Source organism: Sphaerulina musiva (assembly GCF_000320565.1).
Source record: "Sphaerulina musiva SO2202 unplaced genomic scaffold SEPMUscaffold_2, whole genome shotgun sequence".
Lineage (NCBI taxonomy): Eukaryota > Fungi > Ascomycota > Dothideomycetes > Mycosphaerellales > Mycosphaerellaceae > Sphaerulina > Sphaerulina musiva.
Genome location: NW_016017384.1, coordinates 2,624,610 through 2,643,750, shown reverse-complemented (window position 1 = coordinate 2,643,750; position 19,141 = coordinate 2,624,610). Strand labels below are relative to the sequence as shown.

Sequence of the window (19,141 nt, the reverse complement as noted above, 5' to 3'; positions counted from 1 at the left end):
AGCACGATGAACTGGCGCTCCGAAGGCAACACGAAGCAGTGCGGCAGATGCATTGCGGCATCAAACGCACTCTGTTAGCCGTCAACCCATTCCAGCTCCATTTTCATCATGATTGCAGACAACGTAGGATCAGTCTTGCTTACAGCTGCCACAATAGCGATACTCCTGCGCATTATCAGCAATGCTGTGCGCAAGTTCAAGCAATCCTCCAAAGCGAGAGCACTTGGCTGTCAGCCAGCCTCAATAGAACCAGCACAATGGCCCTTGGGCATCGACACGATCAGAAACATGATGAAGGCGGATCGAGAACAACGAACGCCTGATTTTATGGTCGAACGCTTCAATAGAATGGGCAGATATACCTTCCTTGTGCAAGTGCTGGGACAGTCGAACATACTCACAGCGGACCCGGAGAACATCAAAGCAATACTCGCTACGCAGTTCGCGGACTTCCGTATGGGCCGAGTGAGAGAGACAAATTTGAAATTGGTACTTGGCAGAAGCATCTTTACTGTAGATGGTAAGTTTGCCCCTCATGCATGAGCAGTGAGTTACATGATCTGATCACTTTTCAACAGGTGACGCATGGCACAGCTCCAGAGAGATGGTCCGGCCAATCTTCTCACGCGAAAACGTGTCGGATCTTGCCTTGCTGGAGAGACACTTGAAGGTGATGTTCAAGTGCATGCCCGTGAATTCGGATGGCTGGACCAAGCCTGTCAGTCTGGCCACGCTCTTTCCTTGCTTGACGATCGATTCTGCAACAGAGTTATTCCTGGGAAAAAGCACAAACTCACTGGACGCCCGGCTTGCAGGTCGAGACGGAGGCAAAGACTTCCACTGGGCATTCGAACGAGTCCAGCAGATCTTGGGAATCCGCATCCGACTGCAGGGCCTGTATTGGCTATATGGCAACCGAGAGATTAAGGAGATTGTCCAGATTTTGAATGACTTCTGCGATCGAGCCATGGACGAAGCGGATTACAAAAATCGCCAAGCCGATGGCAAGAACTATGATTATCTTGACGTGCTCCGTTCTCGCGCAGCCGATCCTTCGGAAGTTCGCGAGCAAGTCTTGGGATTACTCGCCGCCGGCCGAGACACGACAGCATCATTCCTGAGCTGGGTATTCTACTGCCTGATACGAAACGACCGCGTGTTCCACAAGCTCCGTAGAATCATACTGGACACGTTCGGGCCAGACGGTTTCGACGAGGCAAACATCACCTTTGAGAAGCTCAAAGGCTGCTCATACTTGCAGCACGTCATGAATGAAACTCTACGACTACACTCCATTGTCCCCTTCAACGGACGCACTGCCATCCGCGACACCACCCTCCCCACCGGCGGCGGACCGGACGGCACAGCACCCATCTTCATCCCCGCCGGGGGCGAAGTCCGCTTTAGTACTCACGTCCTCCATCGAAGACACGACCTCTGGGGCCCCGACGCCGACGACTTTGTCCCCGAACGGTGGGAGAAGAAGCGTCCCGGATGGAGCTATGCGCCTTTTAATGGCGGTCCGAGAATTTGTATTGGTCAGCAGTTTGCCTTGACGGAGGCGGGACATGTGATTGTACGCATGTTGCAGAAATTTGATGCCATTGAGGGGCTCGATGTTGATCCTCTGAGGGATTATCATAATTTTACCCTGGTGTGTGGGCCTGGGCCGGGACATGAGGGTGTTTTGTGTCGGTTGAGAGATGCGACTGCGAGGAAGGGGGAGTAGGATGGTATAGGATAGGATAGTATAGTATGATCAGGAAATGAAGTGATTTGTTTAAGCTGTTGTTGTTGTTGCTGCTGCTGTTCCCTCTCGCCCGCCTATTCATTCATTCATTCCCCTCCTTCATTCTCTCGAATTCCCCCCCTTTTTTTCTCTTCCTCCTCTTCCTCTTGGACTCCTATCTGTGACTTGCCCGACCATGCGATCATCCCATCTTAGACTAGATCCGATGTACATACACCATACGACACAAAAAGGGCTTTGACGCAAGTACATTCCATACGTACTGCACTGTACCTTACATGTACCTTACATGCCCGTACATACATCATACGACACAAAAAGGGCTTCCCAGCCCTAGTAGTAGTGGTAGGTAGGACGTAAGTTTGAAGGTAGTGCTGCTCCTATTGGTGGCATACTTTACAATGTACCTGACCTGAGGTAGCCTGCCCTGCTTCAGGTCTAGGTACTCCGTCATTACACACATACATACACTGTTTGTTGTTGTTGTTTCTTTTCACTTTCATCACAATGTTAGGTATTTACAGTTCTGGACAAGGCACCATGCCACCACTTTGTTTTCCCCCATCACAGTATTGACAGGGTCCACGGATTGTGTATACGTATGTATAGCGGTGGGTATATATACCTTGTAGTGTGTATCGGGTGTTGGTGAATGAATACTAGATACTACCTTAGATAGGTAGGCTACCTAGGTAGTTGTATACCTTGTATACCTTGTGTCCCAACCACTGTACCTTGATGATGAGGCTTGTGGCACGTTTTTTGATGATGCAAAAAAGCCGCCGGGACTTGTGAGAGAACCCATGTACATGATGAGGTACAGTAAGGTAGGGTATATAGTATATACCGACAAGATCGAATCATACCTTACCTAGTAATGTACGGTATAACTATATACCTGGTAAAAGTAGAGGCGAGTTTCCGCTGTCCGGTACGAGGTGTCGCCACTGTAGTAGTCAGTACCTTACCTGTACGTGCGTAGTGGTGTGTGAGGTTCAAGGGGATACTTTTTCTTAGCGCTTCGGTATTTTGTTTTTGCATTGCCCTAATTGCCTATTTATTATCCCTTGCTAGCTGGAGGGAGGGGGGATCTCAAGGTGTACATACCACTTGTACGTATGTACATCGTGTGAATGATTTTGATGATTCATTGGATGGTTGGTGCACGTGGACCTGCCGCTGCTGTTGCTGCTTTGGTATAGTGTACATGGTATAGTTTAGTGTAGTGTAGTATAGTGTAGTGTAGTGTAGTGTAGTGTAGTATAATGTAGTGTAGTGTAGTGTCTGGGGTGCAAAGCGAAACTTCTGTTGGGATTGTGGAGAGAGAGAGAGAGAGAGAAGGAGGGAGCTACGAGCTCTGGAGAAACAACACAGTTACACAATTCACACATACGACTTTGTTCGATTTTCGTCTCTTTTGCTCTATACATACACTCCCCGCGGACATTTGACATTTCGCAAACGATAAAAAAAAAGAAAAAAAAAACATGTCTACGAGATGGATCGATCAAGTACCAGAGCCGAAAACGACGACGACGACGCAACCTCCCCAACAGATGCAGGTGTTATGTCTCGGTCTCTCCCGAACAGGAACCATGTGTTCGTCTTCACCACCATGACCAGAAAGAATAAGTACCATATCATATATCAAAAAATTTCACTCTCATGAGCTATGTATTGAGCGAGTGCATTTGTGATATGATATCGTGTGGCACTTCTTTCCAATCCCAAAAAAGGAAAAAAAAAGTAGAAATTCTAACAGTTCTTCTTTCTTCCTTCCTTCCTTCTAGCAATATGGACCGCATTGAAAATGCTCGGATACCGCACCTATCATTTCAAAGAAATCCACAAACCGGAAAACCTACGAGACAAACATTTGCTCTGTTGGCGAGAAGCTTTTTATGCCAAATTATATGGCAGTGGGAAACCATATTCACACGAGGATTTTTACAAACTTTTGCAGAGATATGATGTCAGTTGAGCAAGCGAGCTATGTAACCTACACAACTCCTTATATCGTATCATTGCCGTTCGAAGAAGTCATGGCCATGTACAGGTACATTACTGACCCAAGGACAAATAGGCCGTGACCGATGCACCTGCTGTCAATTTTTCGGATGACTTGATAGCGGCCTATCCTGGCGCCAAAGTAGTTCTCAGCACACGAAATCCGGAGAGATGGTTAGAGTCCATGGTTCGCAGTTATCATGCTGTGTTGGAGTCCCCCGTCTTCCGCATCGCGTCAATTCTAGATCTGGTAAGTATAAATAGCTAGCTCCCACTGTCCGTCTGGTCTCATGCGTGAGAGGCTGACATACATTATCCCACAGCCACTGAGCTTGTTGAGTGAAGTGTTCGAACTGGTTCTGCGCGACTTGACGGGTGGTGATTGGCGCAGCCGGCAGAAACTGAGCGAAGCTTTTGATCGACACAATGCGCATATTCGGGCGATCGTGCCCAAGGAGAATCTGCTCGAGTGGGAGCCGAGTCACGGGTGGGAGCCGCTCTGCAATTTTTTGGGCAAACCTGTGCCAGACGATCCGTTTCCTCATTCGAATCAGGGAGATGATGTGGCGAAGGGTTTACTCATGTACGCGAGGTTGCGGATCGCGAAATGGACGTTGCGAAAAGCGTCCTGGCCGATGGCAAGTGTGATGCTTGCAGGAGCCTCTTGGCTTCTTTGGAGGAGGATGAGCCTAGGTTTCGCATAATCTGTGCCGGCATGTTTTCGCAGGTAGATTTGGTGTTGCCTGTCAGGCCATCTCGGTCGTTCCTCAATTGGAGCGCATGCTATACCTGACAGACTCCAGTGCTTATTCTCTATTCTCCCTAGAGTACGTGCAATTTCGGACGTCGTGAAAGAGCTCAGTGACCGCATCGTAGCTTGCCAGTGACGATACAGCCCAAATCAGTCTGGCTTGTGATGTTGTCAATATCTCTGCTTTTCCAAGTCCGTATCAGCCTCCACGTATCTGTGTCGGATATCCAGTCTCACCTGCTAATGTGTGAGGGGTCGTGAGAACCATATGCATGCCTGTATATAAGCGAACCGGATCACAGAACTTTAAGGTATAGTTCTGCTTCGGCATTTTGCTGTACGTCGCGCGCGCAAGTAGTATCAATATGTGGCCAACTTGTGTCAGCAGATCAAAGCCTTTGCTCGTCGGCGAGTGCTGTTGTCAATATTCTCCTGGTAATGCGAGCTTTCAAGGGCCTACTAATACTGCTGTAGCGCGAAGCCTCGAGGAATGGCACAGAAACGCATCTGATTCGCTTCGAATACTCTGACTGCTGCCGAGACTGTCCATCCACGGGTGTCCTCGTGTTCGTCCCCCGGGCTAACGAGCTACGAGTACGAACATTCTGACCTGGTCGAGCAAAAACAAATTTCGTACCTGATCGTGCTCGAAACCTGCAGCAAGCTTGGATGCAATGGATCGGGTCGGTACTGCTGTGGTCTCGCCACTCCAATCGCAACATGACCGTATTCCCGTAGAAGTCTGTCCGGGTGACGGCGAGACTGAAACTCTCCAGAGAAGGAAGAGGTGGAAGTTCTGCATCAAACGTGATTGCAAATGTAACGAAAAAGTGACGTCCATGAGTCGGAAACAGCTTGATATCTGCAAAGCATAGAAATGCCAGTGTATTGCCGGCCCCAGAAGGTATTTCCAAGAAAGCTCCAACGAGAAGCCTCTGTGTCCGCCTACAATAGTGTTCACTTCCTATCGAGTGTAGTTTTTATGCAAGTGATTTTCTGTCGGAGCGAGTCGAATTCTCATCTTCAATCAGGGGTAGATCTGTGGACTCAACCATTCCGATAGAAGAATCAGACTGATTGTATTCTTCATACGGACTCCATCTCAGTATTAGAGCGTGTGCGTGGTGCATATCATTTTTAGTTGGCCGCGAAATGTCAGTAACGAAGTGATGTCTGCCATTGCACGTGACGCCAAGCCACACGGAAGGAGCCACGACACAGAATTCGGCCGCACTCCACTACACATCGAATTGGCTTCTCGTCGTGAACATCGCCAGACAGTCAACGCCCAGCGCCAACCGCCCAGCATGTCTCTCGTCACCGGAGAGAAGTCGAACTTCCAGTTCATCCTGCGTCTCCTCAACACCAACGTGCGTACATATCACCACCGCCGCCACCACCGCCATGTCTATTTTGCCGCTCGCGGGCATGCGAAATCCTGGTCACCAGTGAAGGGGAATATAAGGGATAATGGGGAGAACGGAGACTAACGGGCAATTCAACAGGTCGATGGAAAGGAGAAGGTCATGTACGCCATGACCAAGATCAAGGGTGTCGGTCGTCGATACTCCAACTTGGTCTGCAAGAAGGCCGATGTCGATCTTAACAAGCGGTACATCTCTCTCGAACTCCACACACACGATATTTCTCTCCCGACCATCGAATGAGCATCATGGACCCTCACTAACCCACATACCACAGCGCCGGCGAACTTACCTCCGAAGAACTCGAGCGCATCGTCACCATCCTCCAGAACCCAACCCAGTACAAGATCCCAACCTGGTTCTTGAACAGACAGCGTGACATTGTCGATGGCAAGGATGGCCAAGTGCTTGCCAACGGAGTTGACAGCAAGCTCCGTGATGATTTGGAGCGACTGAAGAAGATTCGTGCCCACAGGGGTCTGCGTCACTACTGGGGTCTGCGTGTCCGTGGACAGCACTCCAAGACCACTGGCCGCCGCGGCAGAACCGTCGGTGTCAGCAAGAAGAAGGGATAGTGGTTTTCGCCTCTGGGATTTCTTTGTGGCGATGAATGGTGGGAAAAGGCGTCTAGTGCTACAACTACAACCACGACGAAATTGGCGGGCTCGATGGTGGCATATTACTACTGTCATGAAGCCTGGGTCAGTGTTATAGCGTACTCGAAGAGACAGATGCGCATGTAGCAACGCCAATCCGATCATCACGTTCAGCGACGGGTTAATGCTCTGTATATGATTACGACCAAAGCATATTTTTTCACGGTATGATCAGGCCGCGATAGAATTGCCTTTTACCAAGTCTGCCTAATGAGCCTCGCAGTCGCAGAACCTTTTCCTCCAGGCCTTGCATTTAGAGACTTGCTAGCCAAGCAGCCATGGCGATTCCCAGTGTACGTCAATCGCTTCCCAACAAGTGCTTGATACGGGACTCGTGGTATTTGTCACTAAATCGCAGCACTCGGCTGACAGGTCATGCCACTAGGTCACAGCGGAATCAACGCAAAAGAAGAAGCTGAAAGGGTTGACACGAGAGTGCAAATCGAGGTCAGAGAGCCATAATGACCGAAGCCTTCAGCATACCCGCTATTCGACGATTGTTGTCCTAGCCATAAGGGTGTAAAGTAATTGCTCGTATCAAGCTGCAGCCCGGCTCTCTTCTGAAGCGTCATTCTTATCGCTCCCATCTGCCGTTACAGTCGTACTGGGGCCCCCTTCAGCGATCGCAACCCCAGAGCTGCTTCTAGTCTCCGTACTTGTTGCAGCTTCTTCGGCTTTCTTCTTCTCTTCCGCCTCCCGCTGCTGCCGTTCTTCCTCCTCCCGCCTACGTGCAGCAACCTCTTCCTCGTTTCTTCGCCGCTCTTCGGCCTCGAGAGCTCTAACATAGGCTTCGCCCACTCCAGGCCACAGGCTAGCAACTAAAAGTGCAAGTGCTCGCTCGGCAGGACGGATTTGCTCTCTGAGCCAGGACAATCGATTATTCCGCTGCTGTCGGTCTTCGTCAAGTAGTCGTTGTGCGACTTGTGCTGGAGTTGGCATCTGGCCAGGTCTCATGTTTCCAGCTTGAACTTGTCCTTGCTGCTGACCATTATTTCCTGGCGCAACTGGCACTGGACGCTGACCTTGGTTGACGATACCATCCCACCAGCGCCGCAGTACGCCACCCTCGCCGAGAGGTCCCTGCCGAAGTAACCAGAAGCCAATGGCGATTGCCAGCATAGCCAAAGGGCGTCGCCAGCCAAGATTTGCTCCGATTATGAAGTATGCGAAGATGAGCACACGCAATAGATGCCACATATGATTGATGAGTGGACCTAGAGCACCAAGATTGTCCTGTTGTACAGCTGCAGCTTGGGCTACGACGGGCTGAGCAGCCACAGCTTGAGCCTGATCGGCGAGAGGCCGTTCATTGGCGGTCATAGGTGCTGGCTGCGTTGTACGTGTCGGCTGTGGCGCCACACCACCAGTATAAGTCCCGTGCTGCGGAGAGTATAAGATGGCCTGAGGTCCAGCAGGCGAGGATAGTAAGTAGCACGTTACATCGGCAGGCGTTCTTGAGGTGGGGCTGGGCTGCTGTATGAAGTGCGGGATATCTGAGGTGCCGAATATTGAAGGCAGTTGCGAGCTTGCACGTGGCACGGGCATGCCTTGCGCGGTACCTGAAGCACGCAAATTATTCAGAGCTGTGGCGGCAGGTGCAGTAGAGCCGCCAATATTGAATGGGTCAACGAAGCTTTGCACTTCTTCAGTGCGTTGCTGCAATCGCTCAATGCGACTCCGCTGCTCATCAGTTGCTCCATCAAGTCCGCGGAGGTCGGCCAGCATACGTCGCATTTCAGCAAGGTTGTCACGAGCCTGCTCGACAGCACTGGGCCCATTCCGTCGCGGTGGCGGTGGCGGTAGGTGCTGACCGAAGTGGGGCATGTGAGGCAAACCAAGAGCAGGAATTTGCGGACCAAGTTGAATATGCTGCTGGAAATGGAAGCGTTCTCCGTTGGGACCTCTGCCTTCGAGGATCACGCCTTGGCCGTGTGGTCGACGCGGAGGCTGGGAAGCACTGCGCTGCTGATTATCAGCTTGACTCGGCGCCGGGGAAGACGGTCGTTCTGCTGTGGCATCGGTGTGCGCTGCTTGAAGGCCTGGCTGTGCAAAGTGTGCTTGTGGTATGAATGGTGGCAGATGCGGCGCAAGATGCGCTCCTAGTCCATGATGACCATACTGCTGTGCTGGTGGCACAAGCATAGCAGCGGGTAAGCCGCCTTGACCTTGTTGTCCTTGACCTTGACCGGCAGCGAAGCGATTGTGGTGGGCATCGTGCACAAATTGTTGCTGCTGAGCGATGAGCCTTGCTTGCTGCTGCTGAAGGAGCTGAGCGATGTTTGAGCTATCCTGGGCCGTTCTTTGTTGCCCAAGCGCAGGCTGTTGAGTGCTTCCAATCCCATTCCCATTGGTGTGAGGTGGACCTGTTGACGCTGCACCTGAACTGCGAGCAGCAGCACTGTGGCTCCCGGCACGAGATGGCGTCGTAGCAGCGGTACCGTCGCCCTTGACGAGCAAGTGCACGACATACTCCGTCTGTGTTGGATCTCTTCGAATGTTCAGCGCATCTCCCAACGTCTGCTCATTATCCACCAATGCTCGCCCCGCATAGAGTATTCGCTGCCGTTCCGGTGCTGGGTGGGAGGCAACTGTTCGTTGGATTCGTTCTCGGATCTCGCCAATAGAGGCGCTGACGGGGACATCGGCTCCCAGCGTGAATTCATCTGCAGCACCCTCGATATGTCCTGGCGGCACCTTGATGCGTAGCGTAATTGTGGTCGGAGCGTCTGCTGGCGGCGCCATGGCTGTATCTGCTTGCGAAGTGGATGATCAATGTGTGGCCAATCGTGTAGGTGTGCACATCTTCACTACGAATATGTGTCGAGGGAAAGGCTGTTAGCGATAATGAACTCCAGTGGCAGCTTCTTGGGCGGAAGTGGTAGTCATCGCTCTTGTGGTCACAACTGGAAACATTCTAGAAGTACCTATGCGTGCTTGCCTTGAGCCTCGCCAGCTGTTCACACTCCCGTGTCCCGTGGCTTGAGCTTGTTCCAGCCGCATTCTACGCGTCCCGAGCCTCACACTCCCGTCGTGCCGGGTTGTCGAAGCATGGCATGCATGACATCGTCATATTCTCGACCGATCATTTTGGTTGTTTTGCCTTGCTCTCCTGTACCTGTTCATTCTCCGACGCCGGGAGGAGAGAGACATGTGGACGATATGATATGATGAGCTGACACGGCCCTTTCCACCAACATGCCACCTACAGTCGCACGAAACTCGCAGGTTCTGCTGCGCACCATTCCCTTTCCCTCGCGACTATCGCCACGGCAAATCCGATCCTTTTCCCGCACATGCAAGCACCACCAACAGCATCGTGAGTCCTCCTTCAGCTCCCGACTGCGTGATGCTTGGAACAGCACGCCCGTCGTATGGAAGCCGATTCCCATTGGCCTGGGCATAGTCTTCCTCGGCGTCTTCCAGCTCTACCGAAACAATGATCGTGAGAGGAGGAGAATAGACGATGGCGAGAGGACAGAGGATGACCCGGGAGACGTAGGCAAGCCAAAGCGTCGCGAGCGGATACGGCCGTCAGGACCATGGACGGTACAGATTATGAGCACAATTCCGCTCAAGGCGGTGAGTCGATGGTGGGGATATATGAACAGCATTGATATCCCATACTATCTGCGAGTGCCTGGTTTTAAGCTGTACGGCTGGATATTCGGTGTCAATTTTGACGAGATTGCCGAGCCAGACCTCCACAAATACAGAAACCTGTCAGAGTTCTTTTATCGTACTCTGAAGCCTGGAGTGCGACCGCTGGATCCGCATCCCAATGCCTTGCTATCTCCAGCAGATGGTAAAGTTGTGCAGTTCGGAGTGATCGAACACGGCGAGGTGGAGCAGGTGAAGGGTGTGACATACAAAGTGGATGCTTTGCTAGGGGAACAGCCCACGAGCGGCGGACGTGCCAGCAGCAATACCACCGGCTCAAAAGGTTCACCTGATGTCTCGTCCGACCGCCAAAATCATGGCGACGAGGAAGTCATTCGCGATGACGAGGAATTTGCGCGCGTGAACGGCATCTCATATACACTGCCTAATCTGCTGTCCGGGGCTGCAGCAGGAAAGCAGGGCAGAAGTTGGTGGAAGAAGCCGAGAATGAAGGATGCTGCTGCCAATGCAGATGCTCAAGTCAGTGTTGGAGGCAGTAAAGATTTTCCGGTAGCGCTGTCAGATCAGTCCATCAAGTCTTCTTCGTCTTCAGAGCAAGAGGTGGCCAAGGATCTAGCCAGTGGTCCCACTGCACCTCGGCCATGGTACTATCCTGACAGACCGGAGACGCCCACAGCACTGTACTACTGCGTCGTTTACCTGGCACCTGGGGATTACCATCGCTTCCACTCGCCAGTCTCGTGGGTCGTGGAAAGCAGACGTCATTTCGCAGGAGAACTGTACAGCGTCAGTCCGTACCTGGTGAAGTCTCTGCCAGGTCTTTTCACCTTGAACGAGCGCGTTGTCCTGCTGGGGCGATGGAAGTATGGCTTCTTTAGTTATACTCCAGTCGGAGCCACAAACGTCGGATCGATCGTGGTGAACTTCGACAAGGAGCTGCGAACGAATAGCTTGCTCACTGATACAATGGCGGATAAGGCCGCGGAAGAGGCGAAGGAGCGGGGTGAGCCATATTCTGGTTATGCGGAAGCTACGTACGAAAGTGCCAGTCCAGTTTTAGGGGGTCATGCTCTCAGGAGAGGTGAAGAGATGGGTGGCTTCCAGTTGGGCAGTACCATTGTGATGGTGTTTGAAGCACCCAAGGGGAGGAGGCCGACCCTCGATGAGGGCTTCATGGGTACAGAGGAGAATAGGAAAGGAGGTTGGCAGTGGTGCATTGAAAAGGGTATGAAGGTCAAGATGGGACAACGACTCGGCTGGGTCGATAGCGAAGACCCTTCATAATGAAAGTAGGTACCTAGCTTCGCGAGGCGACAAGCCAACTAGTCCGATTTTAAAGAGTCTACACGCCACGATATGCCGATATGATCAGCTGTGCCTGTTCACCCTTTCCTCTTCCGCGTTGATGATCCAGGTCGAGTCGAGAAGGTAGCCAAGGACGGATCCTGTCCTGTCTCGCAGCATCAAGGTTATATATGTCTGACGATGTAATAAAACGCATAGGTACAACATCATGATACTTTAGCCTTTTGTTGGAACTTCGAACCAGCACCAACGAAAGCCTACCTTAGGTACCTTAGGTAGATATATGTACTTACAACTACTAGGGAAGAATGTGGATGTCAATCAATCACTGTCTGAAAGTGGGTTAGAAGAGTAAGGTAGTGATACATGGTAGGTAGGTACCTAGGTAGGTAACAGATTAACTGCACGATCCTAAGATACTCTTATCATACATAGGGTTTATGTATGGTTAGGTACAGTGTGATAGGTACTCCGTAGGTACTGCAAGGTATTGACTTGAAAACGTGCCTGAAAAAGTGATTTCACCTGCAGAATTCTATAACAGCCGACTGTAAGGTCAGGCATACCCTTACATGGAATACCTAATGCGCAAGTGTGGTGTATTTCGGAGGGAGGCACATGTAATGTATACCTACCTGGTACCTAGGCAGGTGAAAGATGTTTATCCTGTGACGTGAAAATTGCTCCAAATCTCTGAAAAATGCTTTTTTCTAATACTAGCGCTCGAACGCTCCATGATGTAGGTATCGATCATTCGTCAAGGCATCCCTCTTTCCATTTTCCATAATGCATTTAATCCTCATGCGTGACAGTGGTATCCAGAACCTCTGCTCTCGCTTTCCCTTTCGTCTGCGTGCTAATGAAGTCGCTGAGAAGTTTGTATGCTCCGGGCTCCACGAAACCTATGCATTCCCACTCTTTGCCCGAGTTCTCCTCCGTCTCCACCTGCTCCACAAAGGACAGGATTCTATCCTTCACGCTCCCTGTCGTTGCCTCTTCTCCTTCAGCTTTGGGCGCCGTCTTTACATTCTGCTTCAGCACATCCGTCGGACATGTTATTCGTAGTCTCATTCTCGCTCTTGCGACAGGGATTGGTTGGTGTGCGATCAGAGCCTTCATGGCGTCGAGCGCTTGTGACTTTGCGCTCCTCGTCGTTACCACGCCTGTCCATTTGGGCTTGGCTTTTTCTTCCACTGGCTTCACTTCCGTAGCCTCTCCATTCTTCGCAGGTGTCGTCGTGCCTGATCCGGAAGCTGATATGCTGCTCTGTTCTCTGCTCTGACTTCTATCGCCTCCTGCTGGCCCGGCTTTTCCTGCTGCTCTCCCTGCGTGTCCACCTTGACTGCTGAGCTGATCCAATGCCTTTTCGATCATGCCAGTGGTGTAGACTCTTTTACTCTTAGGATCGACCAGTCTCCCAGCCACGATGTCTATCACTTCCTTGTGCACGCGGTCCAACTCCTGTGATCGCTCTTTTTCACCGACCTGAATTTCGCCCTTCTTGAGGATCTCCAACACAACTTCATCTCTCGTCATCCCAGGGAAGGCTTTCTTAATGTCCTCGTTGTTGGCCACCTGGCCTTTGCTGACGTTGAGGAAGACATTCGGTATTTGGAGAACGTTGTCAAGATCTGTTTCGTTGCCAGCGCGGAATGAAGTGACGGTATTTTTGTAGCAAGCGACCTCGAAGCGCTTTTTGCCCTTTTTCATGCGCACCAGACTCACGTTGGTGAGCTTGATCTGGTTCGAGGGTTGATTGATTTGGGCGGCGGGCATTATTTCGTCGACGTCTGCGGGGTTCTATTTGCGGATTTTCGGTGTTCGACCACAAGACTCCTGTGGAAGAGTCTGCTGTTGTTGCTAAGCTGCTAGCGGGCTTATGGGTATAGAGAGTGTGCGGAGGGGCCGAATCGCCAATGTGAGGTGGGTGAGGTTTATCGAATTATGGTGACGGGCAGAATAAATCGAATCGAGATGAGTAAAGCATGACCACAGTCACCAGCTGCAGGGAATTGGAGGGCGGATGCCAAGAGCCGCAAACGCCGACTCCGCCTGCGATTGGAACCCTGCGATAAGCTTGCGCCAGGACCCAATGTCGGCCCATGCACAGGACAGGACAGGATAGGACAGCCTATGACGGTTGCTAGGCTGACACCTGATACGGATGCAACCAACGTAACGCCCGCGTGCCTGCCCTCTGACTACTCTTCCCATCTCCTCTCCTTCCATCCCATTCCATCCCATCCAATTTCTCTTCTACAACATCTCTCCCATACACTCCCTCATCTCCCGTATACTGTCTGACCCTCCACCATGAAGGTCGCCACCTCCGCACTCCTCATCGGAGGAGCTGCTGCTGCCATCACCCAGCAGCAGCAGCCGCTTCTCCAGCCACCCAAAGTCGTCCAGGACGCGTTCCAGGCTGCAGGCGACAAGGTGTCAGACTGGTCCAAGCCACTCCAGCACCTGAAAGACGAGCTCAAGCACCTCACTGCAGACGCACAGGAAGTCTGGGACGAGGTAGCAATGCTGTTCCCAGAAGAAATGTCTAAGGCATCGTTCTTTTCCATGCCCAAGGCTCACACCCAAAAGCACGACAGCGAGTGGGACTTCCACACCAAGGGTCAGGATATCGAGCAGCTCTTCACAACAAACGCCAAGGGTGAAAAGCAGCGTGAGATTGATGGTCAACTGGAGAACTTCAACCTTCGTACCAAGAAGGTAGACCCAAAGAGCCTCGGCGTTGATAAGGTCAAGCAGTACTCTGGCTACCTGGACAACGAGGAGGATGACAAGCATCTCTTCTACTGGTTCTTTGAGTCTCGCAATGACCCCAAGAACGACCCAGTCGTGCTCTGGTTGAACGGCGGTCCAGGTTGTTCCAGCTTGACTGGTCTGTTCATGGAGCTTGGCCCTTCGTTCATCGGCAAGGACCGCAAGCCAGCGTACAACCCATCCAGCTGGAATGCCAATGCTTCTGTCATCTTCCTCGACCAGCCAGTCAACGTGGGCTACTCTTACTCCGGCAACGCTGTCAGCAGCACCGTAGCCGCCGGCAAGGACGTCTACGCCCTCTTGACCCTCTTCTTCAAGCAGTTCCCAGAATATGCCAAGCAGCCATTCCACATCTCCGGTGAATCATACGCCGGTCACTACATCCCAGTTTTTGCCTCAGAGATTCTGTCCCACAAGAACCGCAACATCAACCTTCAGTCCGTCTTGATCGGCAACGGTCTCACCGATGGTTTGACCCAGTACGAATACTACCGCCCAATGGCATGTGGCGATGGTGGCTGGCCAGCTGTGCTTGACGAGTCTTCCTGCCAGAGCATGGATAATGCTCTGCCACGATGCCAAAGCCTGATCGAGAACTGCTACAAGAGCGAGTCTGTCTGGTCTTGTGTCCCAGCCAGCATCTACTGCAATAATGCTATGATTGGTCCGTTCCAGCGCACCGGACAAAATGTATACGATGTTCGCGAGAAGTGCAAGGGTGGCAACCTTTGCTACGATGAGCTCGACTGGATCTCAGAGTACCTCAACCGTGACGACGTGATGAAGGCACTGGGTGCTGAGGTCAGCAGCTACGACTCTTGCAACATGGACATCAACCGCAACTTCTTGTTCAATGGTGACTGGATGCAGCCATTCCACCGTCTGGTACCAGGACTTCTCAAGGAGATTCCAGTTCTGATCTACGCTGGTGATGCTGACTTCATTTGCAATTGTAAGTAGTACCTCTCATACGACTTCCGCCTTGATTCATGCTAACGAGTACTCACAGGGCTCGGCAACCTCGCTTGGACCAATGCACTCGAGTGGCCAGGCCAGAAGGAATACGTGAAGGCCCCAATGGAGGATCTCACGCTGCTCTCCGATGACAGCACTAAGACTGGCTCTGTCAAGTCGGCAGGCAACTTCACGTTCATTCGAATCCATGCTGCTGGACACATGGTGAGTCTAGATCAGATTCAACGACAGTCATGGTGCATGCTAACCTTCTGTCACAGGTTCCATACAACCAACCCGAGGCATCACTCGACTTCCTCAACAGATGGATCGGCGGCGAGTGGGTTGAGAACTGATCAATTTCATGAGAATTTTGAGGAAGGATATTTGTATTATAGGCAATATCACATCAGCATGAGAGAATATCCCTAGAATGGAATCTTTAAACGAGAAACGTTCATTCTGTAGCTACATGACCACTGCAACATGGCATATTGTATGTCATTCATTGTGCCTTCCAGTGCCCGCGAAGAATGACATGCGACATCATCTCAATAAAAGAATAATCAATTTCTGACAATCTAGTTCTAATCTTTCTAATTGCTTGTCTAGAAAATAAAGATCTCGGTAATATCTTGATAAATGAATGCCCCCATTGACGATGAGACAGTTGACCAATAGAGCTGGAAAACCCACGCAATTATCTATGTTCATCAGTTTTCTTTTTTGCTACCTTTCCCATGTTCAAAACTATCTCATCGTATTCCCAAGAATGTCCACATCGCCACTACCACCACCACCACCACCGCCGCCGCCGCCGCCGCCGCCGCCACCCATCATGATGGACATCATTGTCTCATCATTATCAGTCATTCGCACCATCCAGGGGTCAATAAAATCTCCTCCCATGTCTTCTTCTGCAAAAAAGGGATCTTGGAATGATGTGTTGATGTCTAGTTGCATCCAGGGTTCATAAATGGGAGCAGCGGTAGTGGTAGTAGGATCGTATGCGTTCAAGTTTGTAAGAGCAGCAGGAGCAGTGGCAGTAGTGGTTGGGTCTGTAGATCCTGTAGGATCAGTTGCTGCAGATTGGGAATGGCTTCCTCCTGGTGTGACAGTATTTAGGTGTGGTGTCATGTCGCTTGGGTTCGTCCTGGTAGTGCTGCTGCTGCCGCTGCCGCTGCCGCTGCTGGCGCAGGCAGAATTCTGTACCCTGCGTCCAACATGAACTCTGCCAAGAAGAGGGATCCGCAAAGTCACAGCAGGAGCGTGCGCAGATTTGGGTAGAGTGAGATGGGTAATGAGAGCTCTGAGAGTCGCCGCGGCAGCAAGAGGGAATTCGTTGCCAATTTGTCCTGCAGAGACGTGGTCCATGATGGTGATGACGTGCTCGACACATGAGAGGCTGTATGAGCTTTCTTCTTCGGATGGTATAGGATCGTGTTCGTGCGAGGAGAGCACGAGGTAGATTGCAGCGGTGAAGACTTGCATGTCTACGATTCTGCACACGAAGAAGCCAGCGGGTAGAGCACGGCGGAGGTAGGAATACCGTCGAGCCACGGAGAGGCAAGCGTCCAAGCATGTTGCACGGCTGTAGGCGTATTGGTCGTGAGCGTCGTTGGCCATTGCAGCGTGAAGATGTATTCTGTGAATCGTTAACAAGCTTCTTCCTGAATTCACCTATGACTAGGTACTCGACTTCTGCCGCTGCACACAAAGTTGAAGTCATACCTGACAGCAAGGTAGTAGTGCCAGAACTGGACAAGCATTGCCCCAGATAGGAATTCTGCTTCTTCTTGCCACCAACTGGATGGCGTGAGAGACTTGAGTGAACGAAGCTCCCTGTCACACTCCAACACCTTTTGGTACGCGGCATCTTCGGGCCCTCGGTGCATATATCCATCGTCCAGTTCGGATATGCGCATTGCGATACCAGCCTCTTCGAACATATAAGACTGTGCCCGCACTGAGCCGTCCGCATCGACGATTTGTTTGCGTGGGAATTTATAGGTCGTAGTGGCAGCGGGCAAATTGAACATCATGCTCGCCATTCTGTCCGTTGCGCAAATGGACTCCCACAGGTACACTCCGTCGGCAGACCCGGGAGTCAAGCTGTCCGGCGCGCCACTCGTTCTCGTGCGGAGATAATGAGCGGAGTACCAGGCGCGCGGTAGACCAGCTATCTCTGCAAGAGCAACGGTCCTACGCAGCGTGAGCCACAGCGATCGTACTCGTCCGAGACCGAGCTGCAAGCGCAAGAACAGGACGGATACAGATGCGCCCTCAATCGTAGCAGCAATTCCGGCATGTGATATGATCACTGCGTCGACGGTAGCCATCACAGCCTTGACATATGAATGAACGTCTTTCCAGCCGTTCAAAATCAATCCGTTGCCACCTTGAGGCAGCTGTCTTGCAGTGAGTGCAAACGTCAACAGGAAAGACGCAATGTGCACGATATCCGCATCAGGCTCGAGCATGTGCGCGTACTTGTCCATCATGTGGCCCCGTTGTGGAGTCACTGATGGCGAGGGAAAAAGCTCGTAGTAAAAACTCATCCAGGTGATGGCGTACGAAGACACGGCCGCCACGTCGTCTCTGCTCGGCATCAGTCGTTGGAGTCGGGCTCGGGCAGCGTCCGCATAGCGAGTGGAGCAGACTTGACCTCGAGCTTCTTCGTCGTCTTCTCGGTGCTGAATGCGCTCATCCGGCCCTATGAGGGCGTTGTCGAACAAGAAGCGTAGATGCTCGGGAAGCGCAGCAGGTCCTTCGTGCATGGTTGGATCGTCCGTGTCCGAGCCCTGGTCATCGAAGACTGGCGCAGAGCTCCCACCCGCGGGATCATACTGACCGAATGTCGCATCATTTGCGCCATGCGTAGTGGCCGTGATATTCGCTAATTGCGCTTCTAGACGTGCAATGCGGTCTTTGGAGCTGACCTTGCTCGTGTTGGCAACACGGCGAGTATAGAGCTGAGGCACGCAGTCGCGGCCACGTGCCACACACGATGTGCTAACTCCGTGATCAATGCCTATCTTTGTTCGTGCGCGGATCTTTCTAGACTACGTACCAAGCGTTATCATCTGGATGATCCCATAGACATCGGATCTTGCGCTGCCGGCCTGTTGATTACGAGGTGAGCGCACGGGTAGGTTAATATATTAATCCAGGGCGACCCACACTCAACACAGCTCCGCGTGCCTTTACGTATGCGCTTGAGATCTGCTGGTAAGGTCTCGCTTGTGGAGTCGTGGGTAGGGGCGTCCATAGTTGTTCCTCGTTGGCTGAACAAGCTCAAAGCAGGGGTCCGAAGCAGTGTGAACTTTGAAGGGCGCGAGTCCGTCGCTCGGAGCTTCGTCCGAATGAGCGTTATGACTCATCAGTCGATTTCTCGCCTGCTCTGCATACATTATTTTTGTTACAGTTGTGAAAAGTGATTTTGCAGGGGTAATGAGAAATCCTGTTCAGCTTCTCGATCCAATATATCGACAGCGTAGCGGTTGCCCTGGTGCTGGAGGCACAGCTGGAGATCAGGCACAGTGATCGAGAAGCCAGAAGAGGCCTAATATACGGACTCAGTACTCGTCCGTGTTGATGTTTTGAAAGCGGCCGCAGAACATGCTCTTATCCAGTTGCTTCGGGATAGGAGCTAGGAACCCTTCGGCAACGTCCTTTTCAGCAAAATATACAGTTTTACGCCGCTACCACGGTATGTCTCGAGCCTCCTTTTCTTGTACCACTTCCCCAATCCTGACTTGTCTACTTCTGCTGTATCTGCGAAGCTATCTAGGATAGATTCTATACCGTCTGAAGTCGATACAATCGGTGCCTTTCCTCCTCTTACCGGGTTGGCTTTGGTACGTGTAGCGATTTGCTATAGTCAATGACGGGTTGCGGTTGT

The 19,141-nt window shown here is 51.7% G+C and overlaps 8 protein-coding genes across 8 annotated transcripts; 5 read left to right on the top strand and 3 right to left on the bottom strand.

Moving 5' to 3' along the window:
• Window positions 1–108: 108 nt before the first annotated feature.
• Window positions 109–1,729, top strand: SEPMUDRAFT_39329 (cytochrome P450; the record flags this gene model as incomplete). The annotated part of the gene is made up of 2 exons (XM_016908742.1): window positions 109–520; window positions 579–1,729. The coding sequence occupies 2 exons, from the start codon at window positions 109–111 to the stop codon at window positions 1,727–1,729; spliced, it is 1,563 nt and encodes a 520-aa protein (XP_016763933.1).
• Window positions 1,730–3,237: 1,508 nt separating this feature from the next.
• SEPMUDRAFT_37169 (uncharacterized protein) lies at window positions 3,238–4,461 on the top strand (the record flags this gene model as incomplete). Its single annotated transcript, XM_016908663.1, has 4 exons — window positions 3,238–3,349; window positions 3,541–3,722; window positions 3,834–3,991; window positions 4,059–4,461. The coding sequence occupies 4 exons, from the start codon at window positions 3,238–3,240 to the stop codon at window positions 4,459–4,461; spliced, it is 855 nt and encodes a 284-aa protein (XP_016763932.1).
• A 1,322-nt stretch (window positions 4,462–5,783) lies between these two features.
• Window positions 5,784–6,748, top strand: SEPMUDRAFT_147597 (40S ribosomal protein S18). Its single transcript, XM_016904405.1, has 3 exons — window positions 5,784–5,878; window positions 6,014–6,120; window positions 6,210–6,748. The coding sequence occupies exons 1-3, from the start codon at window positions 5,816–5,818 to the stop codon at window positions 6,505–6,507; spliced, it is 468 nt and encodes a 155-aa protein (XP_016763931.1). The 5' UTR covers window positions 5,784–5,815; the 3' UTR covers window positions 6,508–6,748.
• A 211-nt stretch (window positions 6,749–6,959) lies between these two features.
• On the bottom strand, window positions 6,960–9,466 carry SEPMUDRAFT_147596 (uncharacterized protein). The gene has a single exon (XM_016904404.1). It carries the CDS (start codon window positions 9,328–9,330, stop codon window positions 7,126–7,128), a length of 2,205 nt encoding a protein of 734 aa, XP_016763930.1. The 5' UTR covers window positions 9,331–9,466; the 3' UTR covers window positions 6,960–7,125.
• A 257-nt stretch (window positions 9,467–9,723) lies between these two features.
• SEPMUDRAFT_147595 (phosphatidylserine decarboxylase) lies at window positions 9,724–11,567 on the top strand. The gene has a single exon (XM_016904403.1). It carries the CDS (start codon window positions 9,784–9,786, stop codon window positions 11,488–11,490), a length of 1,707 nt encoding a protein of 568 aa, XP_016763929.1. The 5' UTR covers window positions 9,724–9,783; the 3' UTR covers window positions 11,491–11,567.
• Window positions 11,568–12,199: 632 nt separating this feature from the next.
• Window positions 12,200–13,426, bottom strand: SEPMUDRAFT_147594 (Shwachman-Bodian-diamond syndrome protein). The gene has a single exon (XM_016904402.1). The coding sequence runs from the start codon at window positions 13,285–13,287 to the stop codon at window positions 12,304–12,306; it is 984 nt and encodes a 327-aa protein (XP_016763928.1). The 5' UTR covers window positions 13,288–13,426; the 3' UTR covers window positions 12,200–12,303.
• A 316-nt stretch (window positions 13,427–13,742) lies between these two features.
• SEPMUDRAFT_147593 (Peptidase_S10-domain-containing protein) lies at window positions 13,743–15,726 on the top strand. The gene is made up of 3 exons (XM_016904401.1): window positions 13,743–15,238; window positions 15,296–15,465; window positions 15,522–15,726. The coding sequence occupies exons 1-3, from the start codon at window positions 13,825–13,827 to the stop codon at window positions 15,594–15,596; spliced, it is 1,659 nt and encodes a 552-aa protein (XP_016763927.1). The 5' UTR covers window positions 13,743–13,824; the 3' UTR covers window positions 15,597–15,726.
• Window positions 15,727–15,830: 104 nt separating this feature from the next.
• SEPMUDRAFT_147592 (uncharacterized protein) lies at window positions 15,831–18,506 on the bottom strand. Its single transcript, XM_016904400.1, has 3 exons — window positions 18,311–18,506; window positions 16,972–18,252; window positions 15,831–16,885 (listed from the first exon to the last, which is right to left on the bottom strand). The coding sequence occupies exons 2-3, from the start codon at window positions 18,015–18,017 to the stop codon at window positions 15,991–15,993; spliced, it is 1,941 nt and encodes a 646-aa protein (XP_016763926.1). The 5' UTR covers window positions 18,018–18,252; window positions 18,311–18,506; the 3' UTR covers window positions 15,831–15,990.
• Window positions 18,507–19,141: the final 635 nt, after the last annotated feature.

Coding starts and splice junctions, on each gene's coding strand:
- SEPMUDRAFT_147596 (XM_016904404.1), bottom strand. CDS start 9,330: ATGGCGCCGCCAGCAGACGCTCCGACCACAATTACGCTACGCATCAAG.
- SEPMUDRAFT_147597 (XM_016904405.1), top strand. CDS start 5,816: ATGTCTCTCGTCACCGGAGAGAAGTCGAACTTCCAGTTCATCCTGCGT. Junction 5,879..6,013: donor TGCGTCTCCTCAACACCAAC/GTGCGTACATAT, acceptor GCAATTCAACAG/GTCGATGGAAAGGAGAAGGT. Junction 6,121..6,209: donor GATGTCGATCTTAACAAGCG/GTACATCTCTCT, acceptor CACATACCACAG/CGCCGGCGAACTTACCTCCG.
- SEPMUDRAFT_147592 (XM_016904400.1), bottom strand. CDS start 18,017: ATGCACGAAGGACCTGCTGCGCTTCCCGAGCATCTACGCTTCTTGTTC. Junction 16,886..16,971: donor CACTACTACCTTGCTGTCAG/GTATGACTTCAA, acceptor AACGATTCACAG/AATACATCTTCACGCTGCAA.
- SEPMUDRAFT_147593 (XM_016904401.1), top strand. CDS start 13,825: ATGAAGGTCGCCACCTCCGCACTCCTCATCGGAGGAGCTGCTGCTGCC. Junction 15,239..15,295: donor TGCTGACTTCATTTGCAATT/GTAAGTAGTACC, acceptor GAGTACTCACAG/GGCTCGGCAACCTCGCTTGG. Junction 15,466..15,521: donor TCCATGCTGCTGGACACATG/GTGAGTCTAGAT, acceptor CTTCTGTCACAG/GTTCCATACAACCAACCCGA.
- SEPMUDRAFT_147594 (XM_016904402.1), bottom strand. CDS start 13,287: ATGCCCGCCGCCCAAATCAATCAACCCTCGAACCAGATCAAGCTCACC.
- SEPMUDRAFT_147595 (XM_016904403.1), top strand. CDS start 9,784: ATGCCACCTACAGTCGCACGAAACTCGCAGGTTCTGCTGCGCACCATT.